This window comes from Gossypium hirsutum, chromosome D05 (assembly GCF_007990345.1).
Source record: "Gossypium hirsutum isolate 1008001.06 chromosome D05, Gossypium_hirsutum_v2.1, whole genome shotgun sequence".
NCBI classification, from domain to species: Eukaryota; Viridiplantae; Streptophyta; class Magnoliopsida; order Malvales; family Malvaceae; genus Gossypium; species Gossypium hirsutum.
In genome coordinates, this window is record NC_053441.1 from 24,137,852 (window position 1) to 24,157,638 (window position 19,787).

At 31.2% G+C, this 19,787-nt stretch overlaps 1 protein-coding gene across 1 annotated transcript; it reads left to right on the forward strand.

Moving 5' to 3' along the window:
* The first annotated feature begins 12,303 nt into the window (after positions 1 to 12,303).
* LOC107914053 (uncharacterized) lies at positions 12,304 to 14,845 on the forward strand. Its single transcript, XM_016842774.2, has 2 exons — positions 12,304 to 12,609; positions 14,409 to 14,845. The coding sequence occupies exons 1-2, from the start codon at positions 12,534 to 12,536 to the stop codon at positions 14,624 to 14,626; spliced, it is 294 nt and encodes a 97-aa protein (XP_016698263.1). The 5' UTR covers positions 12,304 to 12,533; the 3' UTR covers positions 14,627 to 14,845.
* Positions 14,846 to 19,787: the final 4,942 nt, after the last annotated feature.

The window sequence follows — 19,787 nt, forward strand, 5'->3', positions numbered from 1 at the left end:
TTATATAAAATTATGTAAATTTATAATACTTCATAAAAAAATGAGAACGTGATATAAACATCTAATTTTCTTTAAATTGAATTATTATGTCGAATTATGAAAAATATGTTATGAATTAGGACAGATAAACAAATAAATTATTCTTTAAATTTTGACTTTACTATAATTATTCAATTAATAAACTCTTAGTTTTTAAGAAATTTTATTATTTATCTTTTGAAATACTACTATTATTGATGTTGAGATTTTTGGGGTGTTACATTAATTATTTGGCCTTTACTACAGAAAGTAGTACCCTTGCCTCAACTAACTTTGGTGCAGATTATGATTCATACGGAGAGTCTAGTGTCGAGTTTCTGCATACTTGCAAGATAATGCTAGAGAAATGGGAGTAAGTGTGTGATGTCAGAATTAAGCTGGTAGAGGAGAACTATTGTTTAAAAGAAGAGAACCAAAAGGCAAAAGTTGATCAACAAGATGGAGGTAAAAGACTCTTTTAAATGATAAACCTACTAGTCTTGAGGCTATTCAAAAGGATCTTATAGCAACTCAATCGATACTTAAAAGTTCAATACAAGTAGTGGGAAAATGGGTGAAACCCTTACAATAGGAATAAGAAGCCTTAAGAAAGGTGGTCTAGGAATACGTTAAAAAGAAAGAAAAGGTTATGGTCGAGAGTCTAACAATATTTGTCAAAACCATAAACCGCATTGATCGTGGAGTAGTCGAGCACATTAGGCTAAGATACTTTAAGATGTTACATAATTTGAGATTGATACAAGCAGTGGTAGGACCAATGCCAACTGCTCCATGCACTACTCAAGATTAGAGGTAAAAATTTGTCTTTGTCGTTAGCGTTCCAAATGTTGCAACAAGTTCTATTGCTAAATTGTACTTAGAAATTCTAACTATTGGATGATATTCCGCTGGAAGTTCCATCAATAACGCTACTTCTTCTAGTTTTATTGTAGTTTCACAACATAAGAGATGAAACCTATGGTGCTAGGGCCTCCATCGTTCAAACAAAGCGAAAACAAATGTCAACACAAAAGTAAAATTCTCAATTTGAGTAACAAAATAGAAACCAATATCTATTAAGTGAGGAATGATTTTGCTATCAAGTCATTTTATTTTCAAATTATTACGAGATTGATCTACTAAAATTCGAATTATGGTATGTTTTAAAATTTGAATTTAGAAAATTTTAGGTATATAGGATAGTATACAATGCAGAGGGTAAGTGTTTAAGGGTGTTTTTTTGTGAAAAAGATAAACAAGTGGGATGAGCTTCATATGTTTCAAGGTTTCGTTAGATTTTTTTTATAGGACTTTAACACCCATGGATGATAAAGCCAATTTAAACTTTAAGATTTTATCATTTGCAAAAAAAGTCATTTACATATTAAGTTTTACGATGTTAAATATTTTACTATAACCTCAACACTTAAGGACATTGAGGTATATTTAAATAATATCCATAGTCGTTACAAAATACATGAATGGTTACCACTTAGAATTTTAAAAAATTTACAAGGACGTTAACATATAAGGGTATCTAAGTTCTACTAATCATTACCCTAGTTCCAATTGGGCTAGGAAAACTTGGTGGCACAAGACATACTATGGAATTCGATATCCATAAGGGTCAAGGTACTTGTAAAAAATAACTATTGCGGGAATAAACTTTTTTGTAAGCATATTTCAATTTTTTTTTTTGCATTATTGAAAATTTAAAAAAAATCTAGTTATAACTTATATTTTCTCTTTAATTTGAATTATTATGATGAATTATACCAATATAAGAGGAATCGAGACACAATACAATATGTAGACACAAAATTTATTTATATGACAAATATGAGCTAATCCAAAAGAGGCAGAGTCATAAACTCCCTTGGCTAAAATGGCACACTTCATTTTTTGTTCTGTAAAAAATAGAATGTCGGTAATGAAAATATATATCGCAAAGAAAAGAGAAAGAAAAAATTAAAGAACACATTGATTTTTACGTGGAAACCCTTTTAGGAAAAAAACCACGGGTAGAGGAGAAAAAAATTTACTATGTCGAATTTGAATAATTACAAGAGGAGTAGACTATATCTATTTATAAGCTTGTAAAACCATATTCTAATAGGAGTAGCAAGATTGAATGTAATAGCCCAATTTTCAGTGGTGCCGGAAACAATGGTTTGAGACCACTAAATTCGACAAGTGAGCTCGTAAATTTTATTATACAGTGTTTATGAGTCGATTGTGAATTTAGGAAGGCTTAGAGGTGTTCATGGGCCCGGCCCGACGGCCCGCCGGCCCGCCCAAAACATGAGAGGGTTTAGGTAAAAATATAGGCCCGAAATATGGGCTTGGGCAAAAAAATGAGGGCCTCGAGCATCACTTTTTTGGCCCGGCCCGGCCCGAATATAATAAATATATATTTTTTATTTTTAAAATATTTTTAAAATACTTTTTAATTTTCTAAATTTTTTTTTGGTGTTTATTTAAAAAATGGGTCGGGCCAAGCCGGGCTCGGGCTTAGGAATTTCCCCCGGGCCGGGCCTGGACAAAATTCCAGGCCCATATTTCAGGCTGGGCCTGGGCCTAGGACTCGGGCTAAAATTTTTTTATGGGCCTGGCCCATGAACACCTCTAGGAAGGCTTATGAATTAGTGAATTATGCTTTAGAAATATTTGTTAGATTAATTGGTTTTGAAAATGAGGTATCGAGACCTCGATTTTATAAACCAAGCTGTAAATACTTTTATAAATATTTATGGAGTGTCATTAAGGTAGTATTAAAGTTTTGTTAGAAAATTTTAACGTTTCAATAGTTAATTAACTAAAAATGACTAAATTAAAAAGGTGCAAAACTGGCTAATTAAAAAAATAGTTATTAAATGACTTAATTAATGAACAAAGGAGGACTTAAGAAGAAATTATGCCTAAAATAAAGGCATGAGGCTGCATAAGCAAAAAAGAAAACAAAAATCATGTGATTAAAGGACAAAATTGTAAATTTTAAGAAATTAACTTAAATAAATTAAATTCTAAACTTTTCTAGGCTATTATTCTTCTAATTTTCAGTCCAAAAACACCATTGAAGGTTCTCTAAGCTGGTTTTTCATATTTTTGCATCATACCAAAAGCTCATAGATCAACGAGAAAAAGGGAAATTAGTCGAGTAGTCTCTGAACTACTACCAATTTTACAATCCAACCCAGATAAGTTCATATGGTTTAACTTTCATGATTATTTGTTAATTTAGGAATGATATAATATATTTATTCATATTTTGTTGTTGAAATTAAGATTATTGTAAAAGTATAAAAATTGAATTGAATGTTTAAAACGAGTAGAATGCAGGATTGAGTATGATTGTTCCGTGACAAAGAATGAATTGACGGATAAGACCATGGTTGGACCATGGCAATGTTTAAATGTAAGACCAAAGCTAGGCTATGGCATTTTAATGAAAAGACCATAATTGGGTTATGGCACCTTGAACGTAAGACCATGGTTGGACCATAGCAGTATAGATACATGTATAAAACCATAGCTAGGTTATGGCATTCTGATGATAAGACCACAACTGGGTTGTGGCACTACAAATGTAAGACCATGGCAGGGTCATGGCAATGCTTGTGTAAGACCATAGTTGGACTATGGCACAAAAAGAACGATGTACTCATATCCGTATGCCGTTCTTCGATTCAGTAAGAAATGGTAAGAGACTTATGTGATTGAATTGAAAGATTTATAGATTATTATTGATATTGATCTGAAGGAAGTGTGTTTATTGATTATATTGTATTTTATGAAATTAACTTAAATAAATTGAATTCTAAACTTTTCTAGGCTATTATTCTTCTAATTTTCAGTCCAAAAACACCATTGAAGGTCCTCTAAGCTGGTTTTTCATATTTTTGCATCATACCAAGAGCTCATAAATCAACGAAAAGAAAAGAAAAAAATTAGTTGAGTAGTCTCTAAACTACTACCAATTTTACAATCCAACCCATATAAGTTCATATGGTTAAACTTTCATGATTATTTGTTAATTTAGGAATGATATAATATATTTATTCATATTTTGTTGTTGAAATTAAGATTATTGTAAAAGTATAAAAATTGAATTGAATATTTAAAACGAGTAGAATGCAGGATTGAGTATGATCGTTCCGTGACAAAGAATGAATTGGTGGATAAAACCATGGTTGGACCATGGCAATGTTTAAATGTAAGACCAAAGCTAGGCTATGGCATTTTAATGAAAAGACCATAATTGGGTTATGGCATCTTGAACGTAAGACCATGGTTGGACCATAGCAGTATAGATAAACGTATAAGACCATAGCTGGGCTATGGCATTCTGATGATAAGACCACAACTGGGTTGTGGCACTACAAATGTAAGACCATGGCAGCGCCATGGCAATGCATGTGTAAGACCATAGTTGGACTATGGCACAAAAAGAACGATGTACTCATATCCGTATGCCGTTCTTCGATTCAGTAAGAAATGGTAAGAGACTTATGTGATTGAATTGAAAGATTTATAGATTATTATTGATATTGATCTGAAGGAAGAGTGTTTATTGATTATATTGTATTTGACAGGGAAAAATGTATGATTTATTTACAACTTAATTTATTATAATATATTAAGTTCGATAAGATCAATTTTTAACCTATTAAACTTACTAAGCTTCATTAAGCTTACTCGTGTTATTTAATTATCTTGTAGATTAACATTTAATCGGAAGATCAGATCAACACATCAAGCTACACTATCTAGTTTATTCCGATAGTTTTTGCAATGTAAATTTTGGTTTAAATGGCATGAATAGAGTTGGTTTGGCAATGAAATAGTTTGAATTGTGGTTGTGAATATTAAATGTTTGTATGCATATAATTAGTAGTAGAATTTGATAAATTAATGAAATGAGTTAAGTATGGATGTATAAGTAAATGAAATATTTGTGATGTTATGTCATGTTGAGAACATGTTTTACCTTGTATTGATTGCTTGGTTGAGATATATTGGTGTTTGTTAATGTTGAGTGTAGGTTAATGTCAAAATGGGTGAGAAAAAGTGACCTTAAAATGGTCTATTTTCGTCCACACGGGCAAAGACACGGGCCTGTGTCCCCTGCTTCTAAGAAAATTTTTAAAATTTTGGGAAAAATTCCCTAAGTACCCGGTTTAGTCTTGATTCACTTTTAAGGTGAATATTGGGCCTCGAAGGTCCATCTAAGGGACAATATGAGTGTTATATGATTGATTCTTAATATGTGTAACAAAGGTTAGAAAATGTCCGTATTTAATTCGTAAAGTTTGATAATGCTCTGTAACCTTGTTCCAGTAACGGATAAGGGTTAGGGGTGTTACATTGAAACACCTTATTTTAATCAATATCAAATAGATGGAGTTTAATAAGGTTTAAAAAACCTTATTCTAAAATAAAATAAAAGAAGTGTAGTTCTATATGGATCTTACTTTTATTTTATTTAACCACTGTATTTTATTTAAATAAGGATTCAGGTCACTCAATTCTAACAATCTCCACATTGACACTAATTCTCAATGAACAAGTTCTTCACCGCGAACTCTCAACGAACTGTAACACCCCTAACCCGTATCCATCGCCGGATTAGGGTTATGAAGCATTACCTACCACAACATAGTCTAACACAATCATTTATTACAATTCATATCTACTAATCATATCTCATATACAAACCATACTTCTTTTCCTTGCAAACCAATTTCACAATACATATCATACTCTAAAATTTAACCAAGTCATAACCATTCTACTATTCAAATTTCAAACCAAATAACATATATCGAATCATATTACATTATAACAAAACACATTCACCAACTAAATAATTACTTAAGTCGAATCTTATAACCAAACAGTATCATACATATATACCTCAAAACAGACTTCCCAAAAGAGCTTATAACACAACCGAATATACATAATAATTAGTATCTCTAATAAGCCATTTTGCATGGCAACTTATATACAATTCAAAATTAGCCATAGTCTATACATGCCATATGTCATAATATCAAGCTTTCAATGTAACACCCCTTACCCGTATTCGACATCGAAATAGGGTACGAGGCATTACTAGAACACATACACTTGTAAAGTATTGAACCGAGTTATAAAATTTCATTTAAATTAAAACTTTTAAATTATTAACATGCTTTTATAATTCTTCACAATATATCCTCAAAATATTATATTCATAATAAATAGGGCCTATGAGACTCGATACATACTCATGCAATTCAATGCTTCATTTCTTTTTATTCAATTCACAATTTCTCATGCTCACAATTCAAAACCTATCATTAGCAATTTCCATTTAATTCATGTACAATTCAATATTAGTAAGCTCAATACTAATACGTATTTACCATTTAACTCTACGTTTATTGATTATACCATTCATTAACACATTTATGAAATTCTCAATTTTGCAATGAAAATATCACTTTAGCTTAAATAACAACATCAATTAAACTCATCATCCCCTTTTTCGTCATTTTTCACTTAAAATATGAACTTACTATTTCATTATCTTTCCACACTCGTTTCCTATGTATATCACACAAGAAATAAGCATATCATTCAACCATAGTTGCAAGCTAATGCATTTAAACATAATTCTTTTTTGGAATTAACCACGTGATAAACCATTTCACTAGAGATTACAAAATTTAAACCTTACCACCCCTATCATGATCACAAGCATATTTCCATTTAGGCACTTACCATCTCAATGCATAACTTATAAGTTTAACATAGCATAATCCAACCACAACTTGGCCAAAGCCTAAGCATGTAGACCAAATATGTTAACCAAATAAACATATAGCATAAGCATTATAAGCATAGATGAGCACAACATTTGTTCATGTATCAAACATGCCAACATGTGTTAATTCATAAACCATTCATGACATTACCTCAAGCCATATCACATTCCAAATATATCATACACACATACTATGAAACTTTATTTTCCTACATGAGCTTAAACCATGACCAATCATGCGCAAATATAAGCATCATTTCTATTTCATCGTTTATCAATCCTAGTTGAGCATATGACCAATTATACACAAATCATTCATATATTTTCCAATTTTCCTCCTCCTCCTCTCCATTCCACATAATTAATGTGTATAACACACTTAAACAACATTATCCATACTTTCACTATTTTCCTGTATGTAAATTCAAACTATCTGTCTAAGTCAGAGTAACTAATTTATTTATATCTCGAGCTAATGAGCTCCAAATTAAGATCCGTTAATTTTCCCCAAAACTAGACTCACATATATTCTTACCATAAAATTTTTATAATTTTTTTCTTAGCCAATAAGTACATTTTATTCTTTAAAGTTCCCCTATTTCACTGCTCGATAGTTCTGACCTTTCTTCACTAAAAATTAATTATTTCATAGTACAGAATTCGGATAATATTCTCGTTTGTTTCTTTTGAAAATAGACTCATTCAGGATTCTAACCATATAAATTTTATCTCATAATTATTTTTTTAAAATTTTTAATTATTTTCCAAAGTTAAAAAAGGGGATTTCGAAATCATTCTAGCCATGTCTCACTAAAATTCAAATATCTCATAATATAAAACTCTTTTGCTTGCTCTGTCTCTTTTGTGTGAAAATAGGCTCATTCAGCTTTAATTTTTATATTATTCAGCCTCTAATCAAATTTACACCATTTTTGGTGATTTTTCAAAGTCACACAACTGTTGCTGTCTAAACTGTTTTGTTGCTAAATGTACTATTTCATAATTTCACTTTTTCTCACTTTTTTCTTTACTGATCAAAGTCAATTTCTCATATTTCTTGATTTATAATAACACATTTAACTTATTTAACACTCACATTATTCAATTTAGTCCAAAAATTACACTTTGGAAAAATTACATTTTTGCCCCTAAAGTTTCACAAAATTATGATTTTACCCCTAGGCTCGTAAAATAATTTTTATTCAATTTTCTTGCATTTTAGGCCTAGCCGAACCATTTTCATAACTATAGCAGTCCACAATTCTCACTGATTCACACACTTGTGACATATTTTATAACTTTTACAAAATAATCTTTTTAGGCATTTTCATCGAAAATCACTTAGTAAAAGACGTTCATCACACTCCAAACATTCATATTCTTCCATAAAACATAAAAATACATTCATATCATTCATGGGTAAATTTTTAAGCACAAACCTTAGTTCAAAATAATGATAAAAATAGGTAAATCTTGTTACGAGGATTTTAAAAATGTAAAAATCATTAAAAACGGGGCTAGAACGGACTTACAATCGAGCTTGGAAGCTTGAAAAACCCTAGCCATGGTTTCTACATGCAATTTTCGGCCTAGGGGTTGAAGATGGACAAAAATTGAATTTTAATTTTGTTTTTAATTCACTTTAATAACTAAATGACCAAAATGCCCTTACTGAAAAACTTTGCCATGTCCATTTTTGTCCACCAACTTAACCAATGGTCTAATTACCATATAAGGACATCCAATTTAAAATTTCATAACAATTGGACACCTCTAACATGTAGATCTCAACTTTTGCACTTTTTACAATTTAGTCATTTTGACTAAATTGAGTGTCCAAACATCGAAATTTTCGAACGAAATTTTCACGAAATCATTTTGTGAAATCGTAGACCATAAAAATATAATAAAAATAAATTTTATCCTCATCAGATTTTTGGTCTCAAAACCACTGTTTCGACTAGGCCCAAAATCGAGTTGTTATATTCAAAACACCGAAATGGTGATTAATAGTGTGACGATAATCCTTGATGATCCTCGAGCTCGAGATAGCTTTATATATCTATAAAAAAATGGAAGGATGCACAAAGTAAGCTTTGGAAGCTTAGTAAGCCATAAGCAAATAAATCATCTCAATGATATTTATAATTCAATTCAACTAGGTAGAATTCAAATAAATCTCAAACACATATACATTTAACTAACTCATATAAATTCATATTATCACATTAAGTACTAAACTTACCTTAATATTTCATGAACGTATAACTTCACACATACTTGAACCATTTAGCTCAAATTCACATTCGGAATTGTTAAGAACACACGGAAATCATATAAAGCTCGTACAATGCCAAATCCCGGATATGGTCTTACATGTTAACGCATATCGATGCCACTGTCCCAGACAGGGTCTTATACGAATCATATACGATGCTAATGTCCCAGACATGGTCTTACATGTTTTCTCACTTTGATGCCAATGTCCTAGACATGGTCTTACACGAAATCACACCTTTAATTTCCTAATATCATGACATCAAGATCCAATATATTTACTAAGGTTTATTCGGAGCTTTCGACTTTGTAATTATTTCAATTCATGCACGAAACCAGTCATCCAATGCTCAAACCAATTCAGCAATATATATCCATATACAAATCAAATTCGGCAAGGTATAACCATATACAAATCAAATTCGACAATGTATATCTATATACAAATCAATTCGGCAATGTATATCCATATACAAATCAAATTCAGCAATGTATAAACATATACAAATCAAATTCGACAATGTATATCTATATACAAATCAAATTCAACAATGTATATCTATATACAAATCAATTCGACAATGTATATCCATATACAAATCAAATTCGACAATGTATAACCATATAAAAATCAAATTAGGCAATGTATATCTATATAAAAATCAATTCGACAATGTATATCTATAAACAATTCAAATTCGGCAATGTATACCTATAAACAAATCAAATTCGGCAATGTATATCTTTATACAAATCAATTCGGCAATGTATAAAACATATACATTTAAATTCAAAAACATTTATTTACTTATAAACTTACCTCGTACTCGGAATTGACGAATCGGATTGATTACTCGATAATTTTGCCCTTCCCCCGATCTAATTCCAGATTTCTCTTTTCTTGATCTATATGTATTCAAAATTAACTCATATAATCATTCAATTCAGTCCAAAAACACATATTTAAGCCAATTTGCACTTTGGCCCTAAACTTTCACATTTCTTACAATTTAGTCCCTATTTCACAAATACACAAAATTCATAAAATTCAACAAGACTCATGCTTGAACGAATTACCATAGTGCCCCTAGCAGCCCATATTTCACATTTATTCACACATTTAACCCTTCATTTTTATCTTTTCACAATATAATCCCTAATTTGCACTTTCATAACAAAAAATCACTTTATAAAATATGAAAATCTAACATCAAATGTTCAGATTTCACCATTAAACATCAAAGAGCACATAATCTCATCAATGGCAACTATCAAAATCTTTAACAGTTTTAAAATCGAAGACACGGTCTAGCTAGTACTAGTTGCAACGATCACAAAAACATAGAAATAATTAAAAACCGAGTAAAAATGCACTTACATGCACTAGAAATGTTGGCCGAATGCTTCTAGCCCTAACTATGGCTTCCTAACCTTCAAATTTCGGTAGTGTTTAGCTTTTGGGAAGATGATACTTTAATTTTACTTATTTTAATTTTAAGTTATTTGTTTATTTACTAATTTAACCTTAACATATAACCTTTATAATTTCATTTTAATGGCCATAAAAGTCCACTAGTAATTTATATGGTCTAATTGTGACATAAAAACCTCAACCATTTAATCACATTGTCATTTGATGCCTTTAACTAATAGAACTCAAGTTTTGCACTTTACGTGATTTAGTCCTTTTTATCGAATTAAGCATGCAAACGATAAAATTTCTTAACGAAATTTTCATATGACTCTACTAACATGCTGTAAACATTAAAATAATAATAAAATTAATATTTTAACTTTGAATTTGTGGTCTCGAAACCACTATTCTAATTTGACCCAAAAACGGGTTGTTACATGAACAAGTTCTCCACCTCTTTTATAAAACCCCTTAAGGGTTTAACTTCAACAACGAACACCAACCAAGTCTAAGCAATGCTCAAACTTGGTTATAGGAAGTGACTTAGTCATCATATATGCAAGATTTTCATGAGTACTAATTTTGCTCACAATAATATCACCACGAGCAATAAGATCACGAACAAAATGATACTGAATATCAATATGTTTTGTTCTCTCATGAAACATTTGACCTTTTATAAGAAAGATGACACACTGACTGTCACAAAACACTGTACTGATTTGAAGGTCTTCATTGAGTTTACTAAAGAGTCCCTTCAACCAAATAACTTCTTTACAGGCCTCAGTAATCACCATGTACTCAGCTTCAGTGGTAGACAAAGCGACTGTAGTTTGCAAAGTGGCTTTCCAACTGATTGCACAACCTCTGATCGATAGGTTCAGACCTGACTCGAAAAATAGGCATTAAATTTTGCCTTGACCCACCAGTATTAAAACATTTTATTTTACTTTTTATATAAAATTTTTTTTAAAAAATATAATACATCAAAAACACTAAAAACATTGAAAATAAATTAAAAAACATAATAGTGAGATGACAGGAAAATAGTGGAAAACAACAGCAAAACAATAGGTTTTTTTTTGTTTTTGCAAAGTTGGGTCGAGTTGGGACGAGGCCCAAAAAACCTTACCTGAGGCTCGACCTGTTTTCTTAACGAGCATTTTTTTTGCCAAAGCCTATTTTCGGGCCTATATTTTTGCCCAAACCCTCTAAGTAGGCCTTCGTGACCTAACGTATGGACAAGTCTAATGAAAATCATGTTTCGGCTTTCTCTTTATTCATCTCTCCATTTTTTTCTTTCCTCCTCCCTTATCGTTTCCTTTTCCAAACATCTTGTCTCTCGAGCTTACACGTAGGATCAATGTCCACCAGGGGCGAATCCAAGGGGGCTGGTAGGGGTTTCGGTCTTCCTTAAAATGGTAAAATTTTATTTATGCCCCTTTATAATTTATAAAATTTAAATTTGTAATAATAAAATTACACTTTAGCCCCCAAAATGATAAAAAATTAATTTAATATTTTAAAAATTATAAAGATATAAACTATTAAAATGATAAAATTATATTTTCACTATCATAAAAATATATAATTTAATTCCGAACTTGTAAAAGAATTTATAACTTCCCCGTGGTGTCCACCTTAAACAAAACAAAAGGTTACAATTAAACTCGTACATATCTAAAAAAGTTCATGGCATGCCATTGGACACATGTAATTCGCGATATGCTTAACAAAAAGCCCAAATCTTCGGCTATAAATAACACGGACTTAACCCAATAACAAAAGAATGGTTTAAGAGTTTCAAGAACCATTTCTCCCCCCCCCCAACACAAGTAAATTAGTCTTAAGAGTTTAAAGCCCAGTCCACTAAACGCAATCACACGTGTGAATTATAGATTATTTAGACAGTCCGTCGGAAGCCTTCGGTAGTAGAATTGGAAGAAAAAGAAGCCACCGCTTTGTGGAAACAGCAGCTGTCGATTGAGGGTTTTCTTTGGTGGAAAAAGCAAAGCCATGGCGTTGAACGGTGGTCTTAGATCGGCTTCGAAGTTTCTGACTTCGTCCTCTCAATCACTTCTCCACAAGTCTGGTCAGTGACCCATTAGCGATTTTTTCTCTTGTATTTAACTTTTGTTTGGTAGCTGAGAAAATACGGAAAAGAATGGAAGATGAGCATCTGGGTGCTAGGAATTCTTTTTTTATTAGCTGAAATCGAGGGTTCATAACTGTTTATGTAGATCTGCTTAATTGGTACTTGTGATTTTTTTCCCGTTTTATTCGTTTGTTGCTGATTTATGTTTGTGGAGGTTCTTGATTGGATTAAAATATCATATGATTTTGACATGACTAATCTCTCTACATATAGATTTGCCCTTATCTGTATATATGCTTTTCAGGGATTGAGTATTGGGTAGATTGATTAACTTTTGAATACCCATGTTTTACGTAGCGAATAAACGAAATTTATGTTACGAGGGTCAAAGTTCTATAATTTTTTAAAGGTACTCTTTCTGAAAAGGAAAACCTATGGGAGTTATTGAATAGGTTTAGACATGGATCGTGAATTGCTTTATGGTTATAGTATGTCGATTTCTAGGGGTCCTTAAGCATCATTTGCTTATACATTTTGTTCCTAGAACCTCAATGACTGCTATATGGTTTTTGTATCAATTGCAATGACCTTGTTATCTTATTTTATATGGAATGCAATTCCGATGTGAATAAGGTTGTTGACTTGACGTTTTCATGGTGACATTTCTAGTAAACTGCACTTGAATCAATTTTTTTATGCTTTTGTTTTTGGTTTGATATCCTAATGGATTGTGTTGGTTATTGAGGAGTCCTCCATTTGTGTGGGCTATTGATGTTACCATAGTACCCTAAACCTTTGAAAGTTAACTTCTTTTTTTGGCTAACTCCTTGATCTGATTACAGTGACCACTGGCTGTTTTCAGCACAGCAAAAGAAATATAGAACATACTCGTACATGATATTTGTTTTGACTCTGATATTTAGATGCATTACCCTTTTCCAATTTGTTTTAAGTGTTTCATATTTAGACTCAATAATATATAATTTCAAGGCTGTTTTTGTTTGGTATAGCTTTTACTATAGGCTTATAGGAAGAATTGTACAGATGTCCTTACACCACTTTTGGGTAACTTGGAAATAGTGTTCTGTATCTACTCTCACATGTCTTGAAGTATATTGGTCTTGTAATTTATAATCGTGTTCTTTTATCCTGTTTGTTCCCTTGATGGGGATTTAGGTGTGCTATTCATTTACAAACATTTGTAGTAGTATGTGCATGTTAAATATGCTGTTGAGGATTTATAGGAGCAACAATAAAAGTGGAATTTGTTTCAAAAAGATGAAAAATGAAGGAGTGAGCAAAAGATATAGTAGATGACCAGATAACCCATGTTCTCTAATCATTTAGGGGTTTTAGGCTTTCTTTTAGCATACTTGTTCCTAACTGGAAGGAGAACAAGGAATTTCCCCTTGATCATTGTATTCTGCAAAACTGAACGATCCACCAATTTTTCCCAGTTTAAATTGTTAACTTAGTTGATCTCTCCCAAATGCCCTGGCTTTGACAGTGATTCAGAATGAACTGCCATGACTTGTGGTTGGAAGGTCTCCTGATTAGGAGTGGAGCACGATTCCATTGATTCTGGAGTATAATTTGGGTTCGAATGAGAATTTTAAAAGATCCTATACATGGATGTTAATATTGCAAAATGGTTGTGTTTGTTTTTGCTTCTTGTCTTATTCCAGAAGCCTCAAATGTCAAAATAAACTTTTTAGGAATTTAGCCTTTGTCCTTTGTGGTAATTGTATGTGTAAAACTCAAAAAATGAAGAGCTAAATCCGTTGTGGTTGTGGCAGGCAATAGAGGGTTTCATTCAACTGGAGTGAAGAGAATGGGGGGAGGGCATGGGCATGATGAACCGTATTACCTCCATGCTAAACATATGTACAACTTGGATAGGATGAAAAATCAGAAGCTGACAATGTCTCTTGGAGTTTTGACAGCCTTCAGCATTGGTGTGTTTGTTCCTATCTATGCTGTCATTTTCCAGCAGAAAAAGACTGCATCTGGTTGATTTTTATTTTTTATGCTTGCCTTCATGGCATGGTCTGGCTGCCTGCAATAATGGAAGCAACTGCCTTTGTGAATTGTTATCTTCGGCTTTTTGAACTGATGCAGTTGGATGATTATGATGATACTTGCAGGATTTTAGGATTTCTTTTGACAAACACCTGTTGGTAATTATGGGAATTGATTATTTGATAATAATAAAAACATTATATTTGGATTTGCATGGGAAGGTAAGGTAATGTAATTTCTTTTGTCTATACCACAATATTGAAGTTATCCCAAGCGAAATTTCTACTCATTTTTTAAAAGGAAAAGTAAGCAATGTGATTTTGATGTTGTGGAGGGTAAATCCATCGTCTGCAAAATGAAATGAAATAGTGTTCTGGCCAGTACGGGTGGTACCGAAACGATACCAGCTACCTAGGTGAAAACACCAAAGTCTGAACTTACTTGGACAGTAGAGGAGAAGCTACCAATGTTAATTCACAAGCATTGAATGCAATATTCTTTGCTGTGGATGGACAAGAATTCAAAAGGATATCCAATTCTACTGCCACTAAGTAGAATTAGGATATTCTCGAGATTGCCTATGATGGTACAAATACTGTAAAGTAATCCAAGATGCAAATGTTGACAACCAAGTTTAAGGACTTAGGTATGCAAGAAAATGAAACTATTGGTGAACTCTAAGTAAAGTTGTGTGACCTATCCAATCAAGCATTTGCCCTAGAAAATGAGTACTCGAGCCTTGAAAATGAGTACTCGAACCACAAGCTAGTGAGGAAGGTGCCTAGATCTTTGCCTGAGAGATTAGCGATAAAAGTCACTGTTATTGATAATATGAGAATAGATAAGCTTATTGGATCTCTATAGACTATCAAGGTCAAATTGGATCTCTATAGACTTTCAAGGTCAAATTGGATCTCTATAGACTTTCAAGGTCAAATTGGATAAGTAAAGAAGTAGATCTAAAGGCGATAAGAGCATTGCCTTACAAGTGACAGGAGCAGTTCCAACTGAAGGTATCACTATTATCAAAGAATTGTAAGAGTAGATAGCATTGCTGACTCAAAATTTTTACAAGGCTTTTAAAAAGCAATCCAGTAAGAACAAGAAGTTTGAGGCTATCAGGAACTTTCCCAAAAACAAAAACAAAGATGTGGTAAAGAATCTACCAAGGAGTAGAAGAAGGGCATTCAATGTGATGATTCTAGCCATATATAAGCTGAGTGTACTAACTGTATAAAGAAGAAGAAATCCCTATGTGTTACCTAGAGAAATGAGGATTCTTCTAGTGCCTCGTATTTAGATAATAATCATGTGAGTAATTATGTAGCCTTCACTACAAAAATCAATACCCTTGTCTCAACTGACTCTAATACAGATGATGATTCGATTTGAGAATCTAGTGTTAAGTTTCTGTAAACCTACAAGATACTGTTGGAGAAATAAGAGCAAGTGTGCGATGTCAATGCCAAGTTGGAGGAGGAGAACTCTTGTATAAAGGAAGGAAACCAAAAGCTGATCAAGCAAATGGAGGTAAAAAGCTCTCTTCTAGATGATAAAAATGCTAGCCTTGAGGCTATTTAAAAGGGTCTTACATCAACTCAATTGATGCTCGAAAGGTTCAATACAGGTAGTGAGAAATTGAATGAAATCCTTGTAGCCGAAAGAACAAGCCTTGGGAAAAGAGGTCTAGGATATATTAAGAAGAAGGGAAAGGCTAAGGCTTGGAGTCCAACAATCTTTGTCAAAGCCACAAACAACACTAGTTGTGGTGAATGTTCAAATAGGTCTGTTTTAATACATGTTAAAAACAAGGTGAATTCCAAGCACATGATTATTCGTAATTATTGTGGATGCCCAAGCACATTAGGCAAATATGCTTTAAGATGTTACATGATTTGAGATGAAAGCAAGCAGTGGCAGGACTAGTGCCAACTGCTCCAACATTGCTTGGGGTTAGAGGTGATTTTGTCTCAGTTGTTATCATTCTGCATATTGCAACAAGTTTGGTTGCTAGAGTGTACTTAGGAAATCTCATTACTAAACACCATTCCATTGAAAGGTTTGTCAATAATGTTACATTTTCTAGTGTTATTGTAACTTTGTCACATAGGAAATGACACCTATAGGTTTTGGGTCTTCATTACTCAAACAAAGCATAAACGAATGTTAAAATAAAAATAAAATTCTCAATTTGACTAATATGATAGAAACCAATATCTCTTAAGTTAGAAATTGTTTTTGTTGTTAGGCCATTATATTTTTGCATTATTGTGACACTCGTCCACTAAAGATTCTTCTGATCTCAATAAGAAAGTAGTCACTATGATATGTTTCAAAATCCAAATATAAAAAAAAATTGAGTTTATTTTTTGGTGAGAAAATAAATAAATGAGATGTTTTTATAGGTTTTCGAGTTAAGGGGTTTTGATAAGACTTTGACACCCATAGGTGGTAAGGTCAATTTAAATTTTCAATATTTTATCACTTGCAAAAAAATCATTTACAAATTAGGATTTATATTTTTAAATATTTTATTATAATCTCGACACCTATGGATATTAAAGTTGGTTTAAATAATATCCGCAATCGTTACAAAATATATGGATGGTTACAATTTATAGTTTTAAAATTTTTACAAAGCCCTTTACACCTATGGATGTTGAAGTCCTACTAACCATTACCCTGATTCCAATTAGGCTAGGAAAACATGGTGGTGCAAGACATATAACGCAATTTAACTTTTTCGTAAACATATGTTAGTAATTTTAAAGCATTATTGAAATAAAAAAAATACTAATTATAACATATATATTTTCTAAAACTGAATTATTATGATGAATTATACAAATATAAGAGGAATTGAGGCACAATACAATAAGAAGATACAGAAGTTCTCTAAACTAGATTAGTATGACAAATATTGGTGAATTCAAAGGAGGCAAGGGCCCTTAAACTACGTAGGTTGTAATGGTGCGATTCATTTTTCGTTCTCTAAGGAAATTAAAAAAATCATTTTAGATTTTAGATTTTTTAGTATAATATTTTTAGTTTTGGGTCTCGATAATTTTTATTTTTATTTTGACTTTAAATTTTTTTTTCTCATTTCACCATTAATGACAAAACTATGAAAGCTGCACAACCCATACTCCACACAAATTATTCACACTCCCCCCAGATAATACAATATAACTCATCCATTCCACAAAATAACCTACATTTCCATCAAAGCAAAGATAAAGTTTTTTTTTTAAATATTGAACATAAAAAAAGAGCACAATTTACCTTTGATAAGTGTTGCAACAATACAATTCACTGGCAAAACAAGAGCAAAGAAACTTTAGATTTATTATAGAGTCATAGTAAAATATATATTAATCCGACTCAAAAAACTAACATGTATCAACAAGATTCAAACCCAATTGAATCCTTCATAATTTCCTTAAACTTAAGCTTCCTTGATAAACTAAGTGAAACTAGATTATGCAATTCTTTTGTGAGCTGTAGTTAAAATCATTTTTCTTCCGATTCACCTTTTCATTCTCAATTAGAAATCACTCTTCAAAATAGAGATTAATTCAAACCAAAACTAAAAAACATATAGTTTGATACGAAGATGAGACATTGAGAAAAAAAACTATCAACTATAATTTATAGGGTTATATAAGGGTGATCAATAATATGATCCAAACTCGCCGATTGATATGCATACATTATATACAGGGGCGAAGTTAAGGGTTAGTAGGGGCTCCGACTCTTTTTAAAATAGAAAATTTTCTATTTGTGCTTTTTTATAATCGATGAAATTTAAATTAGTAATGGTAAAATTACACTTTGATCCCTTAAAAATGATAAAAATTAATTTAATCCTTTAAAAATTATAAAGATATAAACTATTAAAAATGATGAAATTACATTTTTACTATATAACAAATATACAATATAACCAATAATTACTCTGTACTTATATAATCGCGCATATATATAAGTATTAATCCATATAATAGCAATACCAACAGCGGTGGAATGAGGATATTTTTTTTGAGAGGTTAGAATAAAATTACATATTTTTATTATTTTAATAATATTTATTTTAATAATTTTTAAAGGATTATATCAAATTTTTATCATTTTTGGGAGGTTAAATTACAACTTCTAACATTACTAATTTAAAATTTTATAAATTATAAATGACTTAAGTGGAAAATTTTCACTATCGGATATAATCACTGAATAATTGTACATCAAAATATGTATCCCTCTAATAAGGTAATTATAAAAAAAATATTACACCACTAAATTTAAATCAAATGCAATTTTTTTAATCAAATAAAGAAGTGCGAGTTAACCACAATTATTTAAAATTTAAAGTATTGGTTGAGAAGAAATTATTTTTGTGCTCTTTCCATCACATTATCTATAGTCCATTTTCAATTATTTATAACATCCAACAATTTTTTTCATGTCAGTAATACATAATTTCGATACATTTTTTTTACTCTAAATCCTAAATCATGTACCTCAAACCGTAAACTCAAACCCTAAACTTTGAACTCAAACCCTGAACTCTAAACTTAAAACTCGAAGTTTAAGGTTTAGAATTTCGGATTCGAGGTTCAGTGTTTAGAGTTCGGGCTCGAGTTTTGCGTTTGAGTTCGGGGTTCGGAGTTAAAAATACCAAAATTATGTGTTAATGATGTAGGAAAAATTATTGAATGTTATTAAATAATTAAAAGATGACCATGAATGATGTGATGAGAAGGGGTCTATAAAATAGTTTATTGTAACTGAGTTTGAATTGTTGATTTTTCTAAACACTATAAATGTAACATAAGTATGTTTGGTGTTTATGTGTTTGCCTTTAACATATACTGTTTCATTCCTTGTTGTAACATTTTAATGTAACAACGTTACAACTATATAAATATGTTATCTGATATATTTTTATTCAATAAAAAATTAAAAACTAAGCACAAAAGGAGGTGTATGCATGCAATTAGTATAGAAAAAGAAATTAATAACTGAACTTTTATTAGTTTTATAAAATTGAAGAAAGTATATATATTATTCCATTATAATTTCCCGTAACTTAGCATAGGTGAAATTGAAAATAAAATAACTTAAAAAATTTAAAAATAAAATAAAAAATATCTTGATGC